The 21,755-nt window shown below is 42.0% G+C and overlaps 1 protein-coding gene across 1 annotated transcript; it reads left to right on the top strand.

Moving 5' to 3' along the window:
• The first annotated feature begins 3,709 nt into the window (after positions 1-3,709).
• LOC128639939 (translation initiation factor IF-2-like) lies at positions 3,710-21,155 on the top strand. The gene is made up of 4 exons (XM_053692213.1): positions 3,710-5,016; positions 15,862-15,978; positions 19,464-19,546; positions 20,949-21,155. Exons 1-2 carry the CDS (start codon positions 3,738-3,740, stop codon positions 15,936-15,938), a joined length of 1,356 nt encoding a protein of 451 aa, XP_053548188.1. The 5' UTR covers positions 3,710-3,737; the 3' UTR covers positions 15,939-15,978; positions 19,464-19,546; positions 20,949-21,155.
• Positions 21,156-21,755: the final 600 nt, after the last annotated feature.

Consider the following 21,755-nt stretch of genomic DNA (forward strand, 5'->3'; position numbering starts at 1 on the left):
CAGCAGTTAGGAGTGCATTTGGGGAAATCTCAACAATATAACGACTATTTCTCTATCATAAGGTTATGATGCCAGTTTGCAGGTAAGTGCCGGTTGCTTTATTTATTAGGCCCAACATGCTCATTGGCAGACGTTACGGAGAGCAATTTGCACATGGTGGCAGCTGTTCTTGTGGACATATGGAGCAGTCTGTGGCTACCCCCTGTGCCCATGGGTACAGCTTTAAAGCTATGGTGGGTTGTGAACTGTCGCTGAAGCCTCTGGGCATGTAGTTAAAGTAACAATTTAATAATGCCTCTACCATGGTATTTTAAGTGTTTTATCTCTTCCAGTTTGGACTGCTGGAATATCTTATCACTTTGGAAATGGATCCAGCAGTTAAAAATGCATTTGGGGAAATATCAAGAATATGATGACTTTATTTCTCTATCATAAGGTTATGATGCCAGTTTGCAGGTAAGTGCAGTTTGATTTATTTATTAGGACTAACATGCTCATTGGCAGACGTTACGGAGAGCAATTTGCACATGGTGGCAGCTGTGCTTGTGGACATAAGGAGCAGTCCGCAGCTGCCCCCTGTGCCCACGGGTACAGCTGTAAAGCTATGGTGGGTTGTGAACTGTCTCTGAAGCCTTTGGGCATTTATTTAAACAATGCATTTTAATTTTGGTTTATCAGTTAATTTGATCTGCAGGAATATCTGCTCACTTTGGAAATGGCTCCAGCAGTTAGCAATGCATTTTGCAGAAATCGGAAAAATATGGCAACTTTATTTCTTTATTATAAGGTTATGATGCCAGTTTACCGATAAGTGCAGACTGATTTATTTGTTCGGCCCAACATGGTCATTGGCAGATGTTACAGTGAGCACTTTGCACATGGTGGCAGTCGCGCTGAGGTAAGCTCTGGAGCACTATATGGCAGCAGTTTTACAAGATAGTTATCCATTTGCAAGAGCACGATATGGCAGCACTATTTCCTGTTATGTAGTGCTCCAGACACTACCTATGTATCTACTCAACAAAGAATACCATGAGAATGAAGCAAATTTGAGAGCAAGAAGAAATTGGAAAAGAGAAATTGTGGCTTTAATATCCCTTTTTAAAGGAATAGGAAGTGGTAGTGTACATTTGTAAGCGCCTATGGATACTACCACTTTCTATTCCTTTAAAAAGGATATTAAAGCCACAATCTCTCTTTTCCAATTTCTTTTTGCACACAAATTTGCTTCATTCTCATGGTATTCTTTGTGTAGATACATAGGTAGGTGTTATCTTTGTAGTATGAGTGAGCTATATAACATAGCATATGTATATTGCTGCTGCTTGCAATCTGTATACTTTTAATTGGGGGGGGGGGGGGGGTTAGATTCTTAATCCAGATTAGCATTTAGTTCTAGGTAGCTTCTTATTAAAGGTACATTGAACCGAAATGGTTTCTTTCATGTTTCAGATAGAGCATGGAATTTTAAGCAACTTTCTAATTTACTTCTATTATCAATTTTTCTTTGTTCTCTTGCTATCTTTATTTTAAAAGCAGGAATGTGATGCATAGGAGCCGGCCCATTTTAGGTTCAGCACCATGGCTAGCGCTTGCTTATTGGAAGCTTACATTTACCCACCAATAAGCAAGCATAACCCAAGGTTCTCAACCAGAAATGGGCCGGCTCCTATGCATCACATTCCTGCTTTTTAAATAAAGATAGCAAGAGAACAAAGACAATTTGGTATTAGGAGTAAACTAGAAATTTGCTTAAAATTGCATTCTCTATCAGAATCACAAAAGGAAAAAAAATGTGTTTAGTGTCCCCTTTTAATGTGTTTGCACCATGTAGTGGGTTAATACTCGCTAAGACATTATTTTCCCTCCTGTGCTGGCTGCGGTCTTCAAAACTGCACTTTTTATTTTAAACTTTTAGTGGTGCCAATTGATGAAGCTTCCATCTCTCGTATTCTTGCACCCCGTGTGACATAAGCAGCGCACATTCACAAATCCGTTATGTTAGATCCTGTTCCTTACACTTCACATTAAGTCATACAATAGAGAGTGGTATCTTTACAATTGTGCGTGTGGTGGCATTTACTCTATTTCTGTAAACTAAAGTTATTTTCTAATGTTTGGGGGCCTGAAAACAATGTATGTTATATGGGTACCTCACAAAAAAGCTTAACATTTGGGGAGCAAACCAAAAAAACAACTCAATCTATAGGCCTTGATCAGCAGCAGTAGTTTTATTTGTTCTCTCTGATACTAGAACTTTTGGTAATCTTGTTAATTTTTCAGGACAACCTATGTCTCTGTATCATGTTATGTCTATTAGCAAATTTATATTCTATTTTCCTATGTTAAGTAAAACAAAAGAAGAAATAGGCATATAGGTTCAGGAGCATCCATGTGTCAGGAGAACCATATTGTAGGAGTTTTACAAACATGCTTGTAACAATATTGTACATTGTGTGTAGTCTGCTGCCATCTAGTGCTCAAAAGCATTCTTGCAAAACTGCTGCCTTACAGTTCTCCAGACTTTCTACAGAAGTATCTCTTAAAGAATTGCATGAAAATAAAGTACATTTGCTAATAGAAGGAAGTTTTTGGGGTTTTTTTCCCCAACTTGCTGTTACACAAAAAATATAAATTGGGGATTGTTTAAGCCTAGCAATAAATCATTGTTAATGTATTAGATTACAAAATGTAAATATAGTCGAGCAATATATAATTGCAGGGACATCTTTCAGTGCTCCTTACAAATAAGAGGAAGCCGAATTACATGTTGCAAAATTAGTATTTTGACATTTAAAGCCCTTATTGTCTAATAGCGTTCATGTCTAGCAGCCTTCATCATAAGATGATCATGATGTTGTTTATAAATATTACTTAAAGGGAACTCAGATATTTCACTATAAACGCTACACGGATAAGAGCGCAAGCTCCGGGCGCCATTTTCATCAATTGATTGACAGATGACTCATCTGCAATCAACTAATCGTTTTCCCCCCGGGCAGTGACAATTGTGCAAAGGGACTGAATGCAGATGAGTCATCTGTCAATCAATTGATGAAAATGGCGACCGGAGCTTGAGCTCTTATCCGTGTAGCGTTTATAGTGAAATATATCTGAAGATTTCATGAATTAAACCCTCATTCATTTTTTTTTTTTTTTAACTTCTATCGTTTCACTTTAGGTAAACGCTTTAACTTTACATTCACTTTAAAGTGACACTAAATTTCATGATTTACAGCAGGCAACTTTCTAATTTAATCCCATTATCACTTTTTCTTCTCTTGCTATCTTTATTTAAAAAGCAGGAATGTTTAGCTTAGGAGCCTGTCCATTTTTGGTTGAGAACCTGGGTTATGCTTGCTTATTGGCGACTTACCTATAAGCAAGCGCTATCCAGGGTTCTGAACTTAAAATGGGCCAGCTGGTAAGCTTACACTCCTGCTTTTTAAATAAAGATAGCAAGAGAACAAAGAAATGAATAGGAGTAAATTAGAAAGTTGCTTAAAATTGCTGCTCTATCTAATCCATGAAAGAAAAAAAAGGAAAGTGGAATACCTAATTAGGTATGTAACAGCTTAAGGGGTAATTTTTTGGAAGGAAGGAAAGCAGGTATAGGGTTAAAAGAGGGGAGTGTTCCCTGCAGAGCAGGGAGGGGGGAACTTGAGAGGGTGGAGATTCAGAGCTCTGCAGAACTGAAAGTAAACCACTAACCTGTTTTTTGTCTTGCAGGTTACACCATGGAGAGGTCCAAGCGGTCTGCGAAGGTCCCACGAAGATTGTTGGAAGAAGAGGATGTCCCTGCAAAGAAGAAGAAGAGTGTGGTTACTGATAGTGGTGAAATGTCTCTGCCTGTGTCTGTAATCCCTGTTTCTGAACTTGCTGGTTCTGGGCCTGTGTCTGTGGGCTCTTCTTTTCCTACCCCCTTTAGCCCTGTATATTCTATCTCTCTACCTGTTTCTTCCTCTGCTGTTTTTACAGCTCCTACTCTTTTCCCTAACGTTTCTGTGTCCTCTGCTTCCCCTCTTGCTTCCTCTCATGCCTCTGTTTCTTTTCCCTCTTCCGTTATCTTCTCTGTCCCTAGTGTGGCCACGCTTTCCCTAGCTAGCACTTCTCTGGCCGGGGGGTTGGTGGGGCAGCCGGTTCCTCACCGGAACCCGGCTGTAGCTCCCCAATCTGTGGCTGATGTGTTGTTGTACTCCCCGGAGATGCGTTTTTCCCCGGGGAGCAGGAGCGCATCGCCATCGCCCCCCTTTGTCTCTGGGCAGAGGGGGATGGTGGGTAGGCCTCAGGCGCCATGCGGTGCAGAGCCTCGTGGGGAGTCTGTAGCATTGGAGCCTCAGTTGCGCGCGCCCGCTCTAGCTCCGCCCACCGCACGTCCGGTCGCCATCTTGGGACCCCCTGCGCAGTCAATTCAGATTGCGGCGATGGAGGGAGCTGGAGCGGTCGCGGGTGGTTCTGTGCCCTTGGGACATCAGGTGCCTGCGGGCGGCTTGTTACAGGTAGGTGGAGCCGCAAGGGGGAACGGGAGGGCCGGGGGGCCAGTCACTCGCGGGGCAAAGGGAAACAAGAAGGGGATGAATGATAATACTAATAAAGGCAGAAATAAGCCTAATAGGAAATCTGATAGGATTCAGGCAGCAAATAAAGGGCCATTAGGGCCAGTTTGTACTCCGGTACATGTGAGATCTGTTAGAAAAGCGGGGCATATGGATTTAATGGCAAGTTTAAGAAAAAGGCTCATATCAAGGCATCTGTCAGGGGGGCAGTCTGCAGGATCTGGGGGGTTAGGAGGTGCGACTGGGGGGCTCCCTGGGCAGCCTGTTTCTCCCTGTGTTGCTCCCACTTTTCATTTTGTACAACAGGTTGCTGTTCGTGAAGCGCAGGAGATTGGAGTTGCTGGTGGCAGTGCGGCGCAAGGCGGACAGAGAGCTGAGGTAGTCTCATCAGCAGGAGAGAAGGTGGTGGAAGGTTCCTCTGGATCCACACAGGCCGGGACAGTAGCGGCATCAGGAAATGGTGAGCCTGCTATTGCACAACACACAGGGGGGGGCGATTCATCTAGCTCAGGGGATTCAGACAGTTCCACGGGGCTAAGAGATGAAGGGCATCGCAAATTGTTTAAAAAAATAAGGAGGTTGGTTGACAGGAAAACTAAAAATGTGGGGGTGCGCGGCGCAGCAACTGGCGATAAGGAGATAGCTGATACTGGGGCGGTTGCAGCCCCTGGGGGAGGTAAAAAAGGGAAGAAAGGCAGCGTAGCGAGTACAGCTGACATTTATCCTTGCATAGTTCGTTCGCTGCATTCGCATTTAAAGCCTAGGATTGCGAAAAAAATCAGGGAAGGGCGCTACGTAAAAATCTTTGAGCTGTCTAGGGCTGCGTATCAGGTTAGGGAGATGGCGGAAGATGGTACGGGGGATAAGAAGATACATAGGCCAGAAACATACCAGGAATGGATGAGGTGTTTTAGGGTATTGGCTTCTTGTTACATAGAAGCCAATCCAGATCAGGCTGTTAACATCCTTAAGTATATGGAGGTCATTGATGACATCCATGAAAGGGGAAAAGGTACCGCGTGGCGACAGTACGATGCGCAATTTAGAAGAATGTTGGAGGCAAACTCGGTTTTAACTTTTGGGATGAAGGAGATGGACCTATGGTCCAATCTGGATCTCTTAGATAATACGAGGTCTGGGCCGGTGAAATCATTTAGCCCTGGTCAGCAAAACCGTCCCTTTCGAAAGAGAGGGGGCAGGGAATGCTGGCGTTTCCAAGAGAAACTATGCGACAGGGGTACTCAATGTCTTTTTAGGCATGTGTGTATTTATTGCAGTGGTACCCATCCAGGCAATGATTGCAGTAGGAAGAGAGACAGTTATACGGGAAAACAACAATTTGGTCAGGGGTCTGCTGGGAAGAATGCTCGGTCAGAGGAACCTCGGGGTATGCCTTTGGGCACTTAGGTGGTTGTGAAAAAAGTAGCAGTAGGAGTTTTACAAGCGAGCTTGAGTTATAGTTGGGAAGTTCTGTGGGCAGTTGTTGTTAGTGCCCAAGTGGGAATCAGTAACGTTTGGACTTGGTCTGGTTCGTCGAGTTCAATAGAGTTGGTAGGGAAGTTGTAGTTGATGAGGTTGATAAGCCAGTGGCTATCAATTCTTTGAGTTGCCATTTGGCAAAGTTGCAGGGTTAGGGATCAGTCAAGGTATTGGTGAGGTGTTCGCCGGGTGCTTATCGGGCGCTACGTTAATTCTCTGCCGGGGGGGAATGTTTTTGCTAGTCTGTTTTTTGGTTTGGGGTCGTTGTTAGGCGCGTTGCGGTTTTTTGTTGGGGTGATAGCTAAGGGGGTTGGATTGAGATAGCTATTGCTTAAAGGAAAAGTCAAGGCCCAAAAAAACTTTTATTTTTCAAATAGGGCATGTAATTTTAAACAACTTTCCAATTTACTTTTATCAACAATTTTGCTTTGTTCTCTTGGTATTCTAGTTGAGAGCAAACCTAGAAAGGCTCATATGATAATTTCTAAGCCCTTGAAGGCCGCCTCTAATCACATGCTTTTGTATTTGCTTTTCACAGCAGGGGAGAGTAGTTCAGGTAAACCATATAGATAGCATTGTGATCACGCCCGTGAGTTGTGGCAGACACTGCACTAATTGGCTAAACTGCAAGTCAATAGATAATAACTAAAAGTCATGTGATTAGGGGCGGTCATAAGATGCTTAGATACAAGATAGTCACAGCAGTAAAAAGTGTATTAATATAACAGTGTTGGTTATGCAAAACTGGGGAATGGGTAATAAAGGGATTATCTATCTTTTTAAACAACAAAAATTCTGGTGTTGACTGTCCCTTTAAGGGCGTTTTTTAAGGTGGGCTAATTTTGGGTACGGGCAGCAACCGTGGTGGTTTAGGGTAACGGGTGTCCCACATATTTCTGACAGGTGGCGTGTTCTGGGGTGCTGCGTTAAGGCTTCTGAAGGGCTCGCTGGCTCCCAGGATGTGGCAGTCGTACGGCGTGGCTTGGCGTGAGTGGGGTAAATTTTTACAGTCTGTTGGTACTACATGGAGGACACCTTCGGTACAGTTCTTTATTATGTGGTTGGGCTCCTTAGATCGGGCAGGTTTATCTCCTGGCGCTATAGGTGGAAAAGCAGCGGCTGTCGCATTTTTCTCTAAATTGTATGGGGTGGAGGATGTTTCTAGGGAATTTTTGGCTAGGGCTGCGTTGAAAGGGGTACGCAGGTTAGGGGCTAAGAGAAGAGATGAGAGGGAGCCTATCACCAGGGCGAGGCTAGCGCAGCTGATACAACAGCTTGAGGTGGTATGTGATTCTAGTTTTGAGGTACTATTGTTTTCATTAGCATTTTCGCTTGCGTACTTTGCTGCTCTCAGGATTAGTGAATTAGTGGCGCGATCCAAAACTAATACGGGTTTGGGTTTATTGGATGTACATGTTAGGTTAGTGGACCAGGCGGTCCTAGTCTTTGTGGCTAGATCAAAAACGGATCAGGTAGGAAAGGGTAGATGGCTCAATTTGCTATCGCAGGTGGAGCCATCAATATGCCCAGTTTTGCTTTGTAAGAAATTTAGGCAAATTAGGCCGAGTGTAGGGGGGCTGTTTTTGGTACATGAGGACGGGTCTTTTTTGTCCCAGTTTCAGTTTAGAACAGTGTTACGGAAGGTAGTTTGTAGTTTGGGGTGGGATCCAGCGGTGGTAGCTCCTCATTCTTTTCGCATTGGGTCTGCCACTGATGCAGCCATGGGGGGTTGTTCTGAGAGGGAGATCAAGGTCCTGGGCCGTTGGTCTTCCGGGCAGTATAAGAAATACATTAGGCCCCTGAAGCAGTAGTAGGTTAAAGTGCAGTAGGTTTGTAGTTCTATGGTTAGTGATGTGTTTTTTGGTGTTTCTTTGAGGAAGCCAATTGTTGGTTGATGTTTTTTCAGGTCAGGACACGGGATGCCGGAGGATTTGGATAGTTGGACATTCTTATGTTCATTGGGCGGCCATACGGACAGCATCCCGGGCGGGAGGTCAGCAGTTGGGACTGCCGACTAACAAGGTGTCGATTAGGTGGCTGGGTAGGAGGGGCATGCTGTGGTCCCAATTGCCCGAGCAGATTGGCGAAGCCAGAAGGAGATGGGGGAGACCTCATGTGATTCTACTTCATTTAGGTGGAAATGATGTAGGAACTATGCCGATGGGAGATCTTGCGGATATTATGGTTTCTGATGTTAGATGGCTGAGAACACAGTTTAAGGGTGTGACCATTATATGGTCAAACATTATATCCAGGAACATATGGAGGCATATGGCTACTAGGAAGGCCGGTTTTCGTGTAAAGAGAAAACTAAATAGGGATGTTTGCAAAGAGGTTTTGGCTTCAGGTGGGAAGGTGGTGTTACATGACAATATTCGTATTGATTATGCAGGTTTGTTTAGGAAGGATCAGGTGCATTTATCTGATGCAGGTAATGATTTGTTCCTGGAAAATATTCGGCAGGTCCTGGCTTCCAGTTATGTTTAGTGGGGCAAGAGTACCTTGTCCTCTTTGGGGTGGCGGAAAGGGGTGTGGCATAACAAGATAATTGGCCGGTAACATCATAGAAGGAAGGTACAGTGGGCGTGTAGGACCCTAGTCGCCGAGGGGCTAGGGATAGGTCGGCTCGCTGGTCGATCTTCCTTGGGCGGAGAAGTAGGCGGAATGAGGGCGTCCTCATTTCCTGGGTGGCCACACCCCTTAGAGGGTTAATTAGGACAAGATCTTCTTGCCAGCTTGGTGGTTAATCAGGTTAGGGTTATTTATTTATTTAATAAAGCAACCCCTCCCCCTGTTGGGGATGTGGTTTTTTCTCCCAACTCTGAGTGTTGTGTCGTTATTATATAGATAAGATGGTTTTTGGGAGGGTTGGTGTCAGGTTGACTGAATGAAACTAAAAAATTTAACCCCTTAATGGGTTTAGTGTCCCTTTTTAAACTAAACAAATCACACATTAATTGCTGAGTTTAACACCTGTTGATTAAATGATAATTTGCTTATTTTATCTGAATACTGGTTTACATTTTAGTTAGGTGGTCTGTAAAATGAGCTGGTGGTACCCACTAAATCTGCCCTGAGGAGAACACTTTCTAATGTACATTTGTGTTATTATTTCTTCTGTTAAGTGTGATCAGTCCACGGGTCATCATTACTTGTGGGATATTAACTGCTCCCCTACAGGAAGTGCAAGAGGATTCACCCAGCAGAGTTGCTATATAGCTCCTCCCCTCTACGTCACCTCCAGTCATTCTCTTGCACCCAACGACTAGATAGGATGTGTGAGAGGACTATGGTGATATATTTAGTTTTTATATCTTCAATCAAAAGTTTGTTATTTTATAATAGCACCGGAGTGTGTTATTCCTTCTCTGGTAGAATTTGAAGAAGAATCTACCTGAGTTTTTCTATGATTTTAGCCGGAGTAGTTAAGATCATATTGCTGTTTCTCGGCCATCTGAGGAGTGAGGTAAACTTCAGATCAGGGGACAGCAGGCAGATTAATCTGCAAAGAGGTATGTAGCAGTTTATTATTTTCTGACATGGAATTGATGAGAAAATCCTGCCATACCGTTATAATGTAAACTCAGCCTTGAATGCAGTAGATGTAGCTGATATCAGGCTGTCATGTATGTATATTTTACACTTCAGTTTTCTGGGAAATGGTACTTCTCTGGCTTTTAAACTGTATACATAGACTTAACCTATTTTGCAGGGACTTGCAATAGGTTTTAAATGACAATTAATTATTGAGGTAAAATGTTTTTTTGCTGGCATGTAAAAACGTTTTTTTCTCTGAGGTACTGGGTGAAAAAATGTTTTGGGCACTTTTTTTCCACTTGGCAATAGTTTTGATTTAAATTAGAGCAGTTCACTGATCCCTCTCACTGTTATGTGTGTGGGGGAGGGGCCATTTTGGTGCTTTCACTATGCATCAGAAAAACTCAGTCAGAGGTTCATTTTCTTCCTGCATGATCCGGTTCATCTCTACAGAGTTCAGGGATCTCAAGAGTCTTTTTTGAGGGAAGTAATCATACAGCAGAGCTGTGCTGATTGTATTGACTGTGATATAAAAAACGTTTATTTGTGTATTTTTTTTCTGCTGCCTGGGTTAGTTATCATTTGCTGAGGGGAACAATCCTTTGCTAAAACTGTATATTCTGACAAAGATTGATGCTATAACTTAATTATTTTATCTGTTATAATATTTTTCTGTGCTTCTTAAAGGCACAGTTCGTTTTCATATTATTTGTAAATTACTTTGAAAAGTATTTCCAAGTTGCTGTTTATTTGCTAGTGTGTTAAACATGTCTGATTCAGAGGAAGATATCTGTGCTATATGTGTTAATGCCAAAGTGGAGCCCAATAGAAATTTATGTACTAAATGTATTGATGCTACTTTAAAAAATAGTCAATCTGTACAAATTGAACATATTTCACCAAACAACGAGGGGAGAGTTATGCCGACTAACTCGCCTCACGTGTCAGTACCTGCATCTCCCGCTCAGGAGGTGCGTGATATTGTAGCGCCGAGTGCATCTGGGCGGCCATTACAAATCACATTACAAGATATGGCTACTGTTATGACTGAAGTTTTGGCTAAACTACCAGAACTAAGAGGTAAACGTGATCACTCTGGGATGAGAACAGAGTGCGCTGATAATGCAAGGGCCATGTCTGATACTGCGTCACAGTTTGCAGAACATGAAGACGGAGAGCTTCATTCTGTGGGTGACGGTTCTGATCCAAATAAACTGGACTCAGACATTTCAAATTTTAAATTTAAGCTTGAGAACCTCCGTGTGTTACTAGGGGAGGTATTAGCGGCTCTGAATGATTGTAACACAGTTGCAATCCCAGAAAAAATGTGTAGGTTGGATAAATATTTTGCGGTACCGACGAGTACTGACGTTTTTCCTATACCTAAGAGACTTACTGACATTGTTACTAAGGAGTGGGATAGACCCGGTGTGCCTTTCTCACCCCCTCCTATATTCAGAAAAATGTTTCCAATAGACGCCGCCACACGGGACTTATGGCAAATGGTCCCTAAGGTGGAGGGAGCAGTTTCTACTTTAGCTAAGCGTACCACTATCCCAGTGGAGGATAGCTGTGCTTTTTCAGATCCAATGGATAAAAAATTAGATGGTTACCTTAAGAAAATGTTTGTTCAACAAGGGTTTATATTGCAACCTCTTGCATGTATTGCGCCTGTCACGGCTGCAGCAGCATTTTGGTTTGAGTCTCTGGAAGAGACACTTCAATCATCCACACTAGATGACATCACACACAAACTTAAATTCCTTAAGTTAGCTAATTCATTTATTTCAGATGCCGTAGTACATTTAACTAAACTTGCGGCTAAAAATTCAGGATTCGCCATTCAGGCACGCAGAGCTCTGTGGCTAAAATCCTGGTCAGCTGATGTTACGTCTAAATCTAAATTGCTTAATATTCCTTTCAAAGGGCAGACCTTATTCGGGCCCGGCTTGAAAGAGATTATTGATGACATTACAGGAGGTAAAGGTCATGCCCTGCCTCAGGACAAGGCCAAAGCCAAGGCTAGACAGTCCAATTTTCGTTCCTTTCGTAATTTCAAAGCAGGAGCAGCATCAACTTCCTCTGCACCAAAACAGGAAGGAGCTGTTGCTCGCTACAGATAAGGCTGGAAACCTAACCAGTCCTGGAACAGGGGCAAACAGGCCAGAAAACCTGCTGCTGCCCCTAAGACAGCATGAATTGAGGGCCCCCGATCCAGGACCGGATCTAGTGGGGGGCAGACTTTCCCTCTTCGCCCAGGCTTGGGCAAGAGATGTTCAGGATCCCTGGGCGTTAGAGATCATATCTCAGGGATACCTTCTGGACTTCAAATCCTCTCCCCCAAGAGGGAGATTTCATCTGTCAAGGTTGTCAACAAACCTAACAAAGAAGGAAGCGTTTCTACGCTGCGTACAAGATCTTTTATTAATGGGAGTGATCCATCCAGTTCCGCGGTTGGAACAAGGACAAGGGTTTTACTCAAATCTGTTTGTAGTTCCCAAAAAAGAGGGAACCTTCAGGCCAATCTTGGATTTAAAGATCCTAAACAAATTCCTAAGAGTTCCATCGTTCAAGATGGAAACTATTCGAACAATTTTGCCCATGATCCAAGAGGGTCAGTACTTGACCACAGTGGATTTAAAGGATGCTTACCTTCACATACCGATTCACAGAAGTCATTACCGGTATCTAAGGTTTGCCTTTTTAGACAGGCATTACCAGTTTGTAGCTCTTCCATTCGGACTGGCTACGGCTCCAAGAATCTTCACAAAGGTTCTGGGCACTCTTCTGGCGGTACTAAGACCGCGAGGAATTTCAGTAGCTCCGTACTTAGACGACATACTGATACAAGCTTCAAGCTTTCAAACTGCCAAATCTCATACAGAGATAGTACTGGCATTTCTAAGGTCGCATGGATGGAAAGTGAACGAAGAGAAAAGTTCTCTCTTTCCACTCACAAGAGTTCCCTTCCTGGGGACTCTGATAGATTCTGTAGAAATGAAGATTTACCTGACAGAGGACAGGTTAACAAAACTTCAAAGTGCATGCCGTGTCCTTCATTCCATTCAAGAGACCAGAAATTCTCTTCTATGGTGGCTTTATCGGCCACATCTGTCCAGGGGAATGCCATTCAGCAGGCCAGACTGGTCAATTGTAAACAACAGACGCCAGCCTACTAGGTTGGGGCGCTGTCTGGAATTCTCTGAAGGCTCAGGGACTATGGAATCAGGAGGAGAGTCTTCTTCCAATAAACATTCTGGAATTGAGAGCAGTCCTCAATGCTCTTCTGGCTTGGCCCCAGTTAGCAACTCGGGGGTTCATCAGGTTCCAGTCGGACAACATCACGACTGTAGCTTATATCAACCATCAGGGAGGGACAAGAAGCTCCCTAGCAATGATGGAAGTATCGAAGATAATTCGCTGGGCAGAGTCTCACTCTTGCCACCTGTCTGCAATCCACATCCCGGGAGTGGAGAACTGGGAGGCGGATTTCTTAAGTCGTCAGACTTTTCATCCGGGGGAGTGGGAACTTCATCCAGAGGTCTTTGCCCAAATACTTCCACGTTGGGGCAAACCAGAGATAGATCTCATGGCGTCTCGACAGAACGCCAAGCTTCCGCGCTACGGGTCCAGATCCAGGGATCCGGGAGCGGTCCTGATAGATGCCTTGACAGCACCATGGACCTTCAGGATGGCTCATGTGTTTCCACCTTTCCCGATGCTTCCTCGATTGATTGCCAGAATCAAACAGGAGAAAGCATCAGTGATTCTAATAGCGCCTGCATGGCCACGCAGGACTTGGTATACAGATCTGGTGGACATGTCATTCTGTCCACCTTGGTCGTTACCTCTGAAACAGGACCTTATGATTCAGGGTCCTTTCAAACATCAAAATCTAACTTCTCTGAAGCTGACTGCTTGGAAATTGAACGCTTGATCTTATCAAGGCGTGGTTTTTCTGAGTCAGTTATTGATACCTTAATACAGGCTAGGAAGCCTGTTACCAGAAAGATTTACCATAAAATATGGCGTAAATACCTATATTGGTGCGAATCCAAAGGTTACTCTTGGAGTAAGGTTAGGATTCCTAGGATATTGTCTTTTCTACAAGAAGGTTTAGAAAAGGGGTTATCCGCTAGTTCCTTAAAGGGACAGATCTCAGCTCTGTCCATTCTGTTACACAAGCGTCTGTCAGAAGTTCCAAACGTTCAGGCTTTTTGTCAGGCTTTGGCCAGGATTAAACCTGTGTTTAAAGCTGTGGCTCCACCATGGAGTTTAAACCTCGTTCTTAACGTTTTACAGGGTGTTCCGTTTGAACCCCTTCATTCCATTGATATAAAGTTGTTATCTTGGAAAGTTCTATTTTTAATGGCTATTTCCTCGGCTCGAAGAGTCTCTGAGTTATCAGCCTTACATTGTGATTCTCCTTATTTGATTTTTCACTCGGATAAGGTAGTTCTGCGTACTAAGCCTGGGTTCTTACCTAAGGTAGTCACTAACAGGAATATCAATCAGGAGATTGTTGTTCCATCCTTGTGCCCAAATCCTTCTTCGAGGAAGGAACGTCTTTTGCACAATCTGGATGTAGTTCGTGCCCTTAAATTTTATTTACAGGCAACTAAAGATTTTCGACAAACGTCTTCCCTGTTTGTCGTTTACTCTGGTCAGAGGAGAGGTCAAAAAGCTTCTGCTACCTCTCTCTCTTTTTGGCTTCGTAGCATAATTCGTTTAGCTTATGAGACTGCTGGACAGCAGCCTCCTGAAAGAATTACAGCTCATTCCACTAGAGCTGTGGCTTCCACTTGGGCCTTTAAGAATGAGGCCTCTGTTGAACAGATTTGCAAGGCTGCAACTTGGTCTTCGCTTCATACTTTTTCCAAATTTTACAAATTTGACACTTTTGCTTCCTCGGAGGCTATTTTTGGGAGAAAGGTTCTTCAGGCAGTGGTTCCTTCTGTATAAAGAGCCTGCCTATCCCTCCCGTCATCCGTGTACTTTTGCTTTGGTATTGGTATCCCACAAGTAATGATGACCCGTGGACTGATCACACTTAACAGAAGAAAACATAATTTATGCTTACCTGATAAATTCCTTTCTTCTGTAGTGTGATCAGTCCACGGCCCGCCCTGTTTTTTAAGGCAGGTAAATATTTTTTAAATTATACTCCAGTCACCACTACACCCTTGGCTTCTCCTTTCTCGTTGGTCCTTGGTCGAATGACTGGAGGTGACGTAGAGGGGAGGAGCTATATAGCAACTCTGCTGGGTGAATCCTCTTGCACTTCCTGTAGGGGAGCAGTTAATATCCCACAAGTAATGATGACCCGTGGACTGATCATACTACAGAAGAAAGGAATTTATCAGGTAAGCATAAATTATGTTTTTGTGATGTGTACCCATTCCAGTTGTGTAAAGGGACCATGATTTGATGGGTACCTGGTTATTTATCAGGCTATTGTTCTTCCTCTTGATTGTGACGTTCACTTTAATCTCTTGCACTTCTACGTTTATTTAAAGTACATTTTGTTAATAGAAGTAAATTGCATAGTCTCTTAAAATTACTGCACCAGAAAAGTTTCACTTTAATCTCCCTTCTGATTGTGAATATATTAACATATTATGTCCCTTGAAATGAACTAACTGTAGAAAAGGGAGTAGTGTATGAAGTAAAGCGCACTGTAGGTTATAGATTTTATGATACAGGGCTAAAACACTCACAGCAAATGTAGCCATCCTGGTGGGACGATGAAGTTGCTGAGTGGGGGCAGTGCAATACTATGGCAGAAAATGTTATAATACAAAGCACACACTAATTGCACAATTTTGTATAAAAGTTTTTTTAATTTAGGCAGGAAAACATTGAAACAAATAATTATTAGCTATTTTAGCTTAATATTGGCTTACATTTTATCTGGGGTGCCCTAATCAAAAAGGTCTTGGGGAGAGCACTTTCACTTTATCCATAAAATTCTTTCAGGTTCTTTAATTCAAAATTTTACGTTTTGAGCTCCATTTTATAATTTATAACTTTGTTTAACACTAAAAAAAAAAAAGTATTCTAATACCCTCTGCTGAAATATAAAATTGTTTTTAAGGTGACACAACTTATGGGAGCGTATTTAGAAAATGCAGGCTAATTTTGCTATTGTGCAGATAAATTTAGAGGTGGTGAAAAATATAACTGTTTAGTTTCTAGTGGGACCAAGGTGGTTTAGAGAGGTATTTTCTAATTGCAGTAAAATATATATGGCACTACGAGAGCATTAAAGCTTTCTTTTTTTCTTCCTCAGCATATGTGACCGTGTATGGAGAGATGCTGACTTCACCTCTTGTTTACGCAGAAGAAAGGCTTCCACGCTGTCACTAGATGATTCTCATTACAATGGCACCATGATGACGGTTTACAGGTAAGGGCAGACTGGAGCTACTGTTGCCTTTTCCTATATGGCATATGCTTTATTGTTATTAACTTGCAGTGACTGCTAGATTTTATTTCTTGTGACCTCCTGTTCAACCAGTTGTCAATAGACCACTGGAAAGACTTACATTTGTGTTTGCATCAGCAAACAGACTTTCAATTACAGCTATCAGGCATTTTCTTTGCCCGGTGCTCATGCATTTTATAGCTTGAGGGCTGACCCAGTTGTTAATGTTTACTTCATGTGCTATCTCTCTGAGCCTAAGGGATATAGGTAGGGAAATGTCTTCTTAACATGGTCAGAAGGTAAACATTTCATTCTGTGACTGCCAACTGTGTCTACTGGCTGTGGGAGCAGAGTGCGGCTGTTCCCACATTCTGTGGTCATGGGAAGTGGGAGCAGAGTGCAATCTGTTCTTTTGGCCATGCATAGTTAGGGAAGTTGCCTTTGGCACACTTTTCCCTTATGTGATGAGCTGATAGCATGTGTTGTGAATTCTTAGCAATTGGGTAGGTAGTGACTAAAAGGTAAATGGTCCCTCCATTTGTCTCTCCATACCTTCAGTGGTTGAAAGAGATTTCTTTACCGGTGGGGTCTTCAGAATATGACTGACCTTGATGGAACAGTTACAAGAAATCCTCTGAAAAGACTTCAGTTTGTGTAATTGAGCATTTTCTTTGCCCGGTGCTTATGCTTTCATAGGTGTGAGGAATCAACAAGCGTTCATGCTCCTTGGTGGAGAGGGTGAATCAGCCAAGCTGCTCCGAAGCCTTGGCTTGTCTGAATTGCACTGTGTGCATTTTCCTTGTGAGTACCCTGTATATTGAATACATGTGAATCTCCAAGTATAAGAGAGACTGCATAATAAGGCATCTCTTCTACTTTTGTCTTTTAGGACATTTTATTTTTCACTGTTCAAAGAGCTGACTGCTCATAATATTGGATTGAGATCATCTGGTCAGATATTTCTCAACTGACTTTTTAATCAATTTTCCCCAATTATGTGATCATTTGTTTTGCCTTTTTTGATTGTACTATCATATTTTACAGTTTTTCATATATTGTATTTGTGTGCGCACCTCCTGATACGATATTGTGTACAATATTGTTTTTTATGGCTTGAGCGCTGACCCAGTTGTTACTGTTTACTTCATGTGCTATCTCTCTGAGCTTAAGGGAAATAGTTAGGGAAATGTCTCTTCTTAACATGGTCCGAAGGTAAACATTTCATTCTGTGACTGCCAACTGTGTCTACTGGCTGTGGGAGCAGAGTGCGGCTGTTCCCACATTCTGTGGTCATGGGAAGTGGAAGCAGAGTGTAATCGGTTCTTTTGGCCATGCATAGTTAGGAAGTTGCCTTTGGCACACTTTTTCCTTATGTTATGAGCTGATAGCATGTGTTGAATTCTTAGCAATTTGGGTACATAGTCATAATTTGTCTCTCCATACCTTCTGTGGTTCAGAGATTTCTTTACTGGTGGGATCTTCAGGATGTGGCAAAAATTCTTTCAATTACAGCAATCGGGCATTTTCTTTGCCCGGTGCTTATGCTTTCATAGGTGTGAGGAATCAACAAGCGTTCATGCTCCTTGGTGGAGAGGGTGAATCGGCCAAGCTGCTCCGAAGCCTTGGCTTGTCTGGATTGCACAGTGTGCATTCTCCTTGTGAGTACCCTGTATATTGAATACATGTGAATCTCCAAGTATGAGAGACTGCATAATAAGGCATCTCTTCTACTTTTGTCTTTTAGGACATTGTATTTTTCACCATTCGAAGAGAGCTGACTGCTCATAATATTGGATTGAGATCATCTGGTCACAGATATTTCTCAACTGACTTTTTAATCCATTTTCTATGTGCATTTTTTTTTTTTTCCTTTTTTGATTGTACTATCATATTTTAGTCTTACGTTCTATATATTGTGCGCGCACCTCTGATACGATATTGTGTACAATATCGTTTGTTTTTTATGGCTTGAGTGCTGACCCAGTTAATGTTTACTTCATGTGCTATCTCTCTGAGCCTAAGGGATATAGGTAGGGAAATGTCTCTTCTTAACATGGTCAGAAGGTAAACATTTCATTCTGTGACTGCCAACTGTGTCTACTGGCTGTGGGAGCAGAGTGCGGCTGTTCCCACATTCTGTGGTCATGGGAAGTGGAAGCAGAGTGCAATCGGTTCTTTTGGCCATGCATAGTTAGGGAAGTTGCCTTTGGCACACTTTTCCCTTATGTGATGATCTGATAGCATGTGTTGTGGATTCTTAGCAATTGGGTAGGTAGTGACCAAAAGGTAAATGGTCCCTCCCATTTGTCTCTCCATACCGTCAGTGGTTGCAAGAGAGTTCTTTACCGGTGGGGTCTTCAGGATGTGACTGATCTTGATGGAACAGTTACAAGAAATCATCTGAAAAGACTTCAATTTGTGTAATTGGGCATTTTCTTTGCCCGGTGCTTATGCTTTCATAAGTGTGAGGAATCAACAAGCGTTCATGCTCCTTGGTGGAGAAAGTGAATCAGCCGAGTGGCTCCGAAGCCTTGGCTTGTCTGAATTGCACTGTGTGCGTTCTCCTTGTGAGTACCCTGTATATTGAATACATGTGAATCTCCAAGTATAAGAGAGACTGCATAATAAGGCATCTCTTCTACTTTTTGTCTTTTAGGACATTTTATTTTTCACTGTTCAAAGAGAGCCGACTGCTCATAATATTGGATTGAGATCATCTGGTCATAGATATTTCTCAACTGACTTTTTAATCAATTTACCCCAATTGTGTGTTGTTGTTTTTTTGTTTGTTGTTTTTTTTTTTTCCTTTTTTGATTGTACTGTCATATTTTACAGTCTTACGTTCTATATTTTGTGTGCGCACCTCTGATACGATATTGTGTACAATATTGTTTGTTTTTTATGGCTTGAGCACTGACCCAGTTGTTACTGTTTACTTCATGTGCTATCTCTCTGAGCCTAAGGGAAATAGTTAGGGAAATGCTTACCTTCTGACCATGTTAAGAAGAGACATTTCATTCTGTGACTGCCAACTGTGTCTACTGGCTGTGGGAGCAGAGTGCGGCTGTCCCCACATTCTGTGGTCATTGGAAGTGGAAGCAGAGTGCAATCGGTTCTTTTGGCCATGCATAGTTAGGGAAGTTGCCTTTGGCACACTTTTCCCTTATGTGATGAGCTGATAGCATGTGTTGTGGATTCTTAGCAGTTGGGTAGGTAGTCCCCAAAAGATAAATGGTTTCCATACCATAACTTTTCACTTCATTCTTGTTTTTCACTTCAAATAGAATTCTTCACCGTTTAGATTTTCATGCAAAACAGACGGAGGACATTTCTCAAATCAAATTGTTATGGTTTTTTTATGCTAATATGGGAAAGGCAACAGCTCTGTACATTTGTATACTTGATGCACCTAAAGCATAAAGTTGTCTGGTTTCTTACGCTAAGTGTGTGTTTTGTTTTTTCCACAGATTACAGAGAACCTAACGCCTTTCTGCAGCTATTGAATAATTGGAACACAACTTGTGACTTTAGCCCAGTGACATTAAGCTAGGTAAGAATGAACGGTTTTGCGTTTGGTAGTGTATTGACATTCAGGAATGTTTAATAGCATATTTGCTCACTTGCTTTGTAATCGGACTGATCACAGCAGTGACTTATTTAATATGCAGCGTATTGTTTAAGCACTGGACTGGAAGTGCAGATTTTTGTCTGTTTTAGAAGGAAAAATAAAATGTGTTGTCCTAATGAAATAAAAATATACATTCCTATTTTTATAATCCCTTTTTAAAAAGAGGACCCTATAAAAGTTTATTTGTCTAGAACAGTGGTTCTTAAAATTTTGCAGACTGTGGTACAATTGGCAGTGCAAATAAAATAGGTATATTCAAATTTATATTACAATATATTTAACCAATCAAGTTAATCCAAACAGCCCATGGTACTTACTATGTTGCTGCTCATGACTCAAAGTGTAAATATAAAAAGACTGCACATCTTAATGGTAGTAAATTGGAAAGCTGTTAAAAATTGCATGTTCTATCTGAATCATAAAGGTTTAATTTTGACTTGTGTCCCTTTTTTGAACTAGCCAAAGCACAATTTAATATAAATTGATTTTATTATAAATTATGCAATAAAATGAATATTAGTCCAAAGGGGTTAGCAGTACTGAAGAGCACTGCAGGTCTTGGGCAGAAACTGCTGCTCATCGGGAAGCGCTAGTTGCCCGACCCCAGCTGTGTAACGAGAGCTTTTCATAGGATCAGTAGCAGCTTTCATTCTGAGCCAGCAGTGCTCCAAGAGTCCCAAGTGGTACTTCACTATAAGTTTACCCCTAAGGTGCTGGGTCGCTAGTCGTAAAGTGACAGTCGCACCAGATATTTATTTTATTTTTTTTAAAAAAAGGTAGATAATCACTTTATTACCCATTCCCCAGTTTTGCATAACCAACAGTTATAAAATACACGTTTTACCTCTGATTAGCTCTGCAAACTGCAAATCAGTTTTTGACAGACTTGCATTTTAGCCAATCATTGCTCACTCCTAGGTAACTTCACGTGTGTGAGCTCAGTTATTTACATGACACATGAACTAATGCACTCTAGTGGTGAAAAACTGTCAAAATGCATTCAGATTAGAGGTGGCCTTCAAGGTCTAAAAATTAGCTTATGAACCTACCTAGGTTTAGCTTTCAACTAAGAATACCAAGAGAACAAAGAAAAATTGGTGATAAAAGTAAATTGGAATAAGTTTAAAATGACATGCCCTATTTGAATCATGAATGTTTATTTTGTACTTGACTGTCCCTTTTTCAAATGACAACATATTTTTAGATTATAATGGCCTTTTAGCTATGTTATTGTTCAGATGATTGTATTGTAGGATGGAAACTTCTGTTTGGCATGAATGTTTGTCCCATGTGCTCATTTTTAATTTTTTTTTATTTATTGCAGGTTCTGTCATAGCTGTCTCTTTAAAGATGAACAATTAAACTTATATACACACACGGTGCGCACAGGGAAAAAAGTGATTATGGCAGAAGTGCAGCATTTTTCTTCGAATATCTTGAACGATAAACATGGATGTAATTTGGATTTGACCTCTGGCTGCTATTTTAAGTGTTGTGTTGCTGTGTGTCAATAAAGCTTTGACTTCTCTTACATGGGTGTGTGTTTTTATTTTTGGCTCTTTACAATATGAAATGTTTACGTTCTACAGTTATAAACCTCTTGCTCTCGAGGAACATCCAGTATTTGCATTGCTAGATTCTGGTGATCCATGATGACATCTAACTCATTGGGGACTTGGATGAAGGCAGAGGCTCATGCTTGGGGTGGAACATGAGCATTTGGAGGGTCATGAGGCACCCACAATTGATAGAGGACAACAGACTTTTTTTAGTAGGTTGAATTACTGTAATCTGGATCACCAGCAACCTTAGGCAACAGGGTGGTTATTGATAAGGAGTAGCAGGTTCTTAGAGCCCTATTATCCAATAAGCCATAGAGGGTCACGAAATTGTACATGTACAAAAAGTCACCCCTTTGTAATAAGGGTTGGTTGTTTGCTATCATGAGTCATTGATGGCTTTTTGTCTCCAACTTGGACAGATTCAGGACCCACATCACCGGCCAGCTTAAGGTTTCCAGGTTCCTGGTGTCCCACTAAGAGAGCTGGGTAAGGTGTAGGGTCACATGTGGGGTAAGAGATTACAGGGAATATGGATATTTGAGCACCAGACCACTTAAATTGAGTAAAGC

Source organism: Bombina bombina, chromosome 1, assembly GCF_027579735.1.
Source record: "Bombina bombina isolate aBomBom1 chromosome 1, aBomBom1.pri, whole genome shotgun sequence".
Classification (NCBI taxonomy): Eukaryota; Metazoa; Chordata; class Amphibia; order Anura; family Bombinatoridae; genus Bombina; species Bombina bombina.

What these genes read in the sequence shown, in the direction of transcription:
- LOC128639939 (XM_053692213.1), top strand. Translation starts at nt 3,738, where the DNA reads ATGGAGAGGTCCAAGCGGTCTGCGAAGGTCCCACGAAGATTGTTGGAA. An exon ending in AGTAGCGGCATCAGGAAATG is followed by an intron (nt 5,017 to 15,861) that starts GTGAGCCTGCTA and finishes TTTCTTCCTCAG; the next exon opens with CATATGTGACCGTGTATGGA.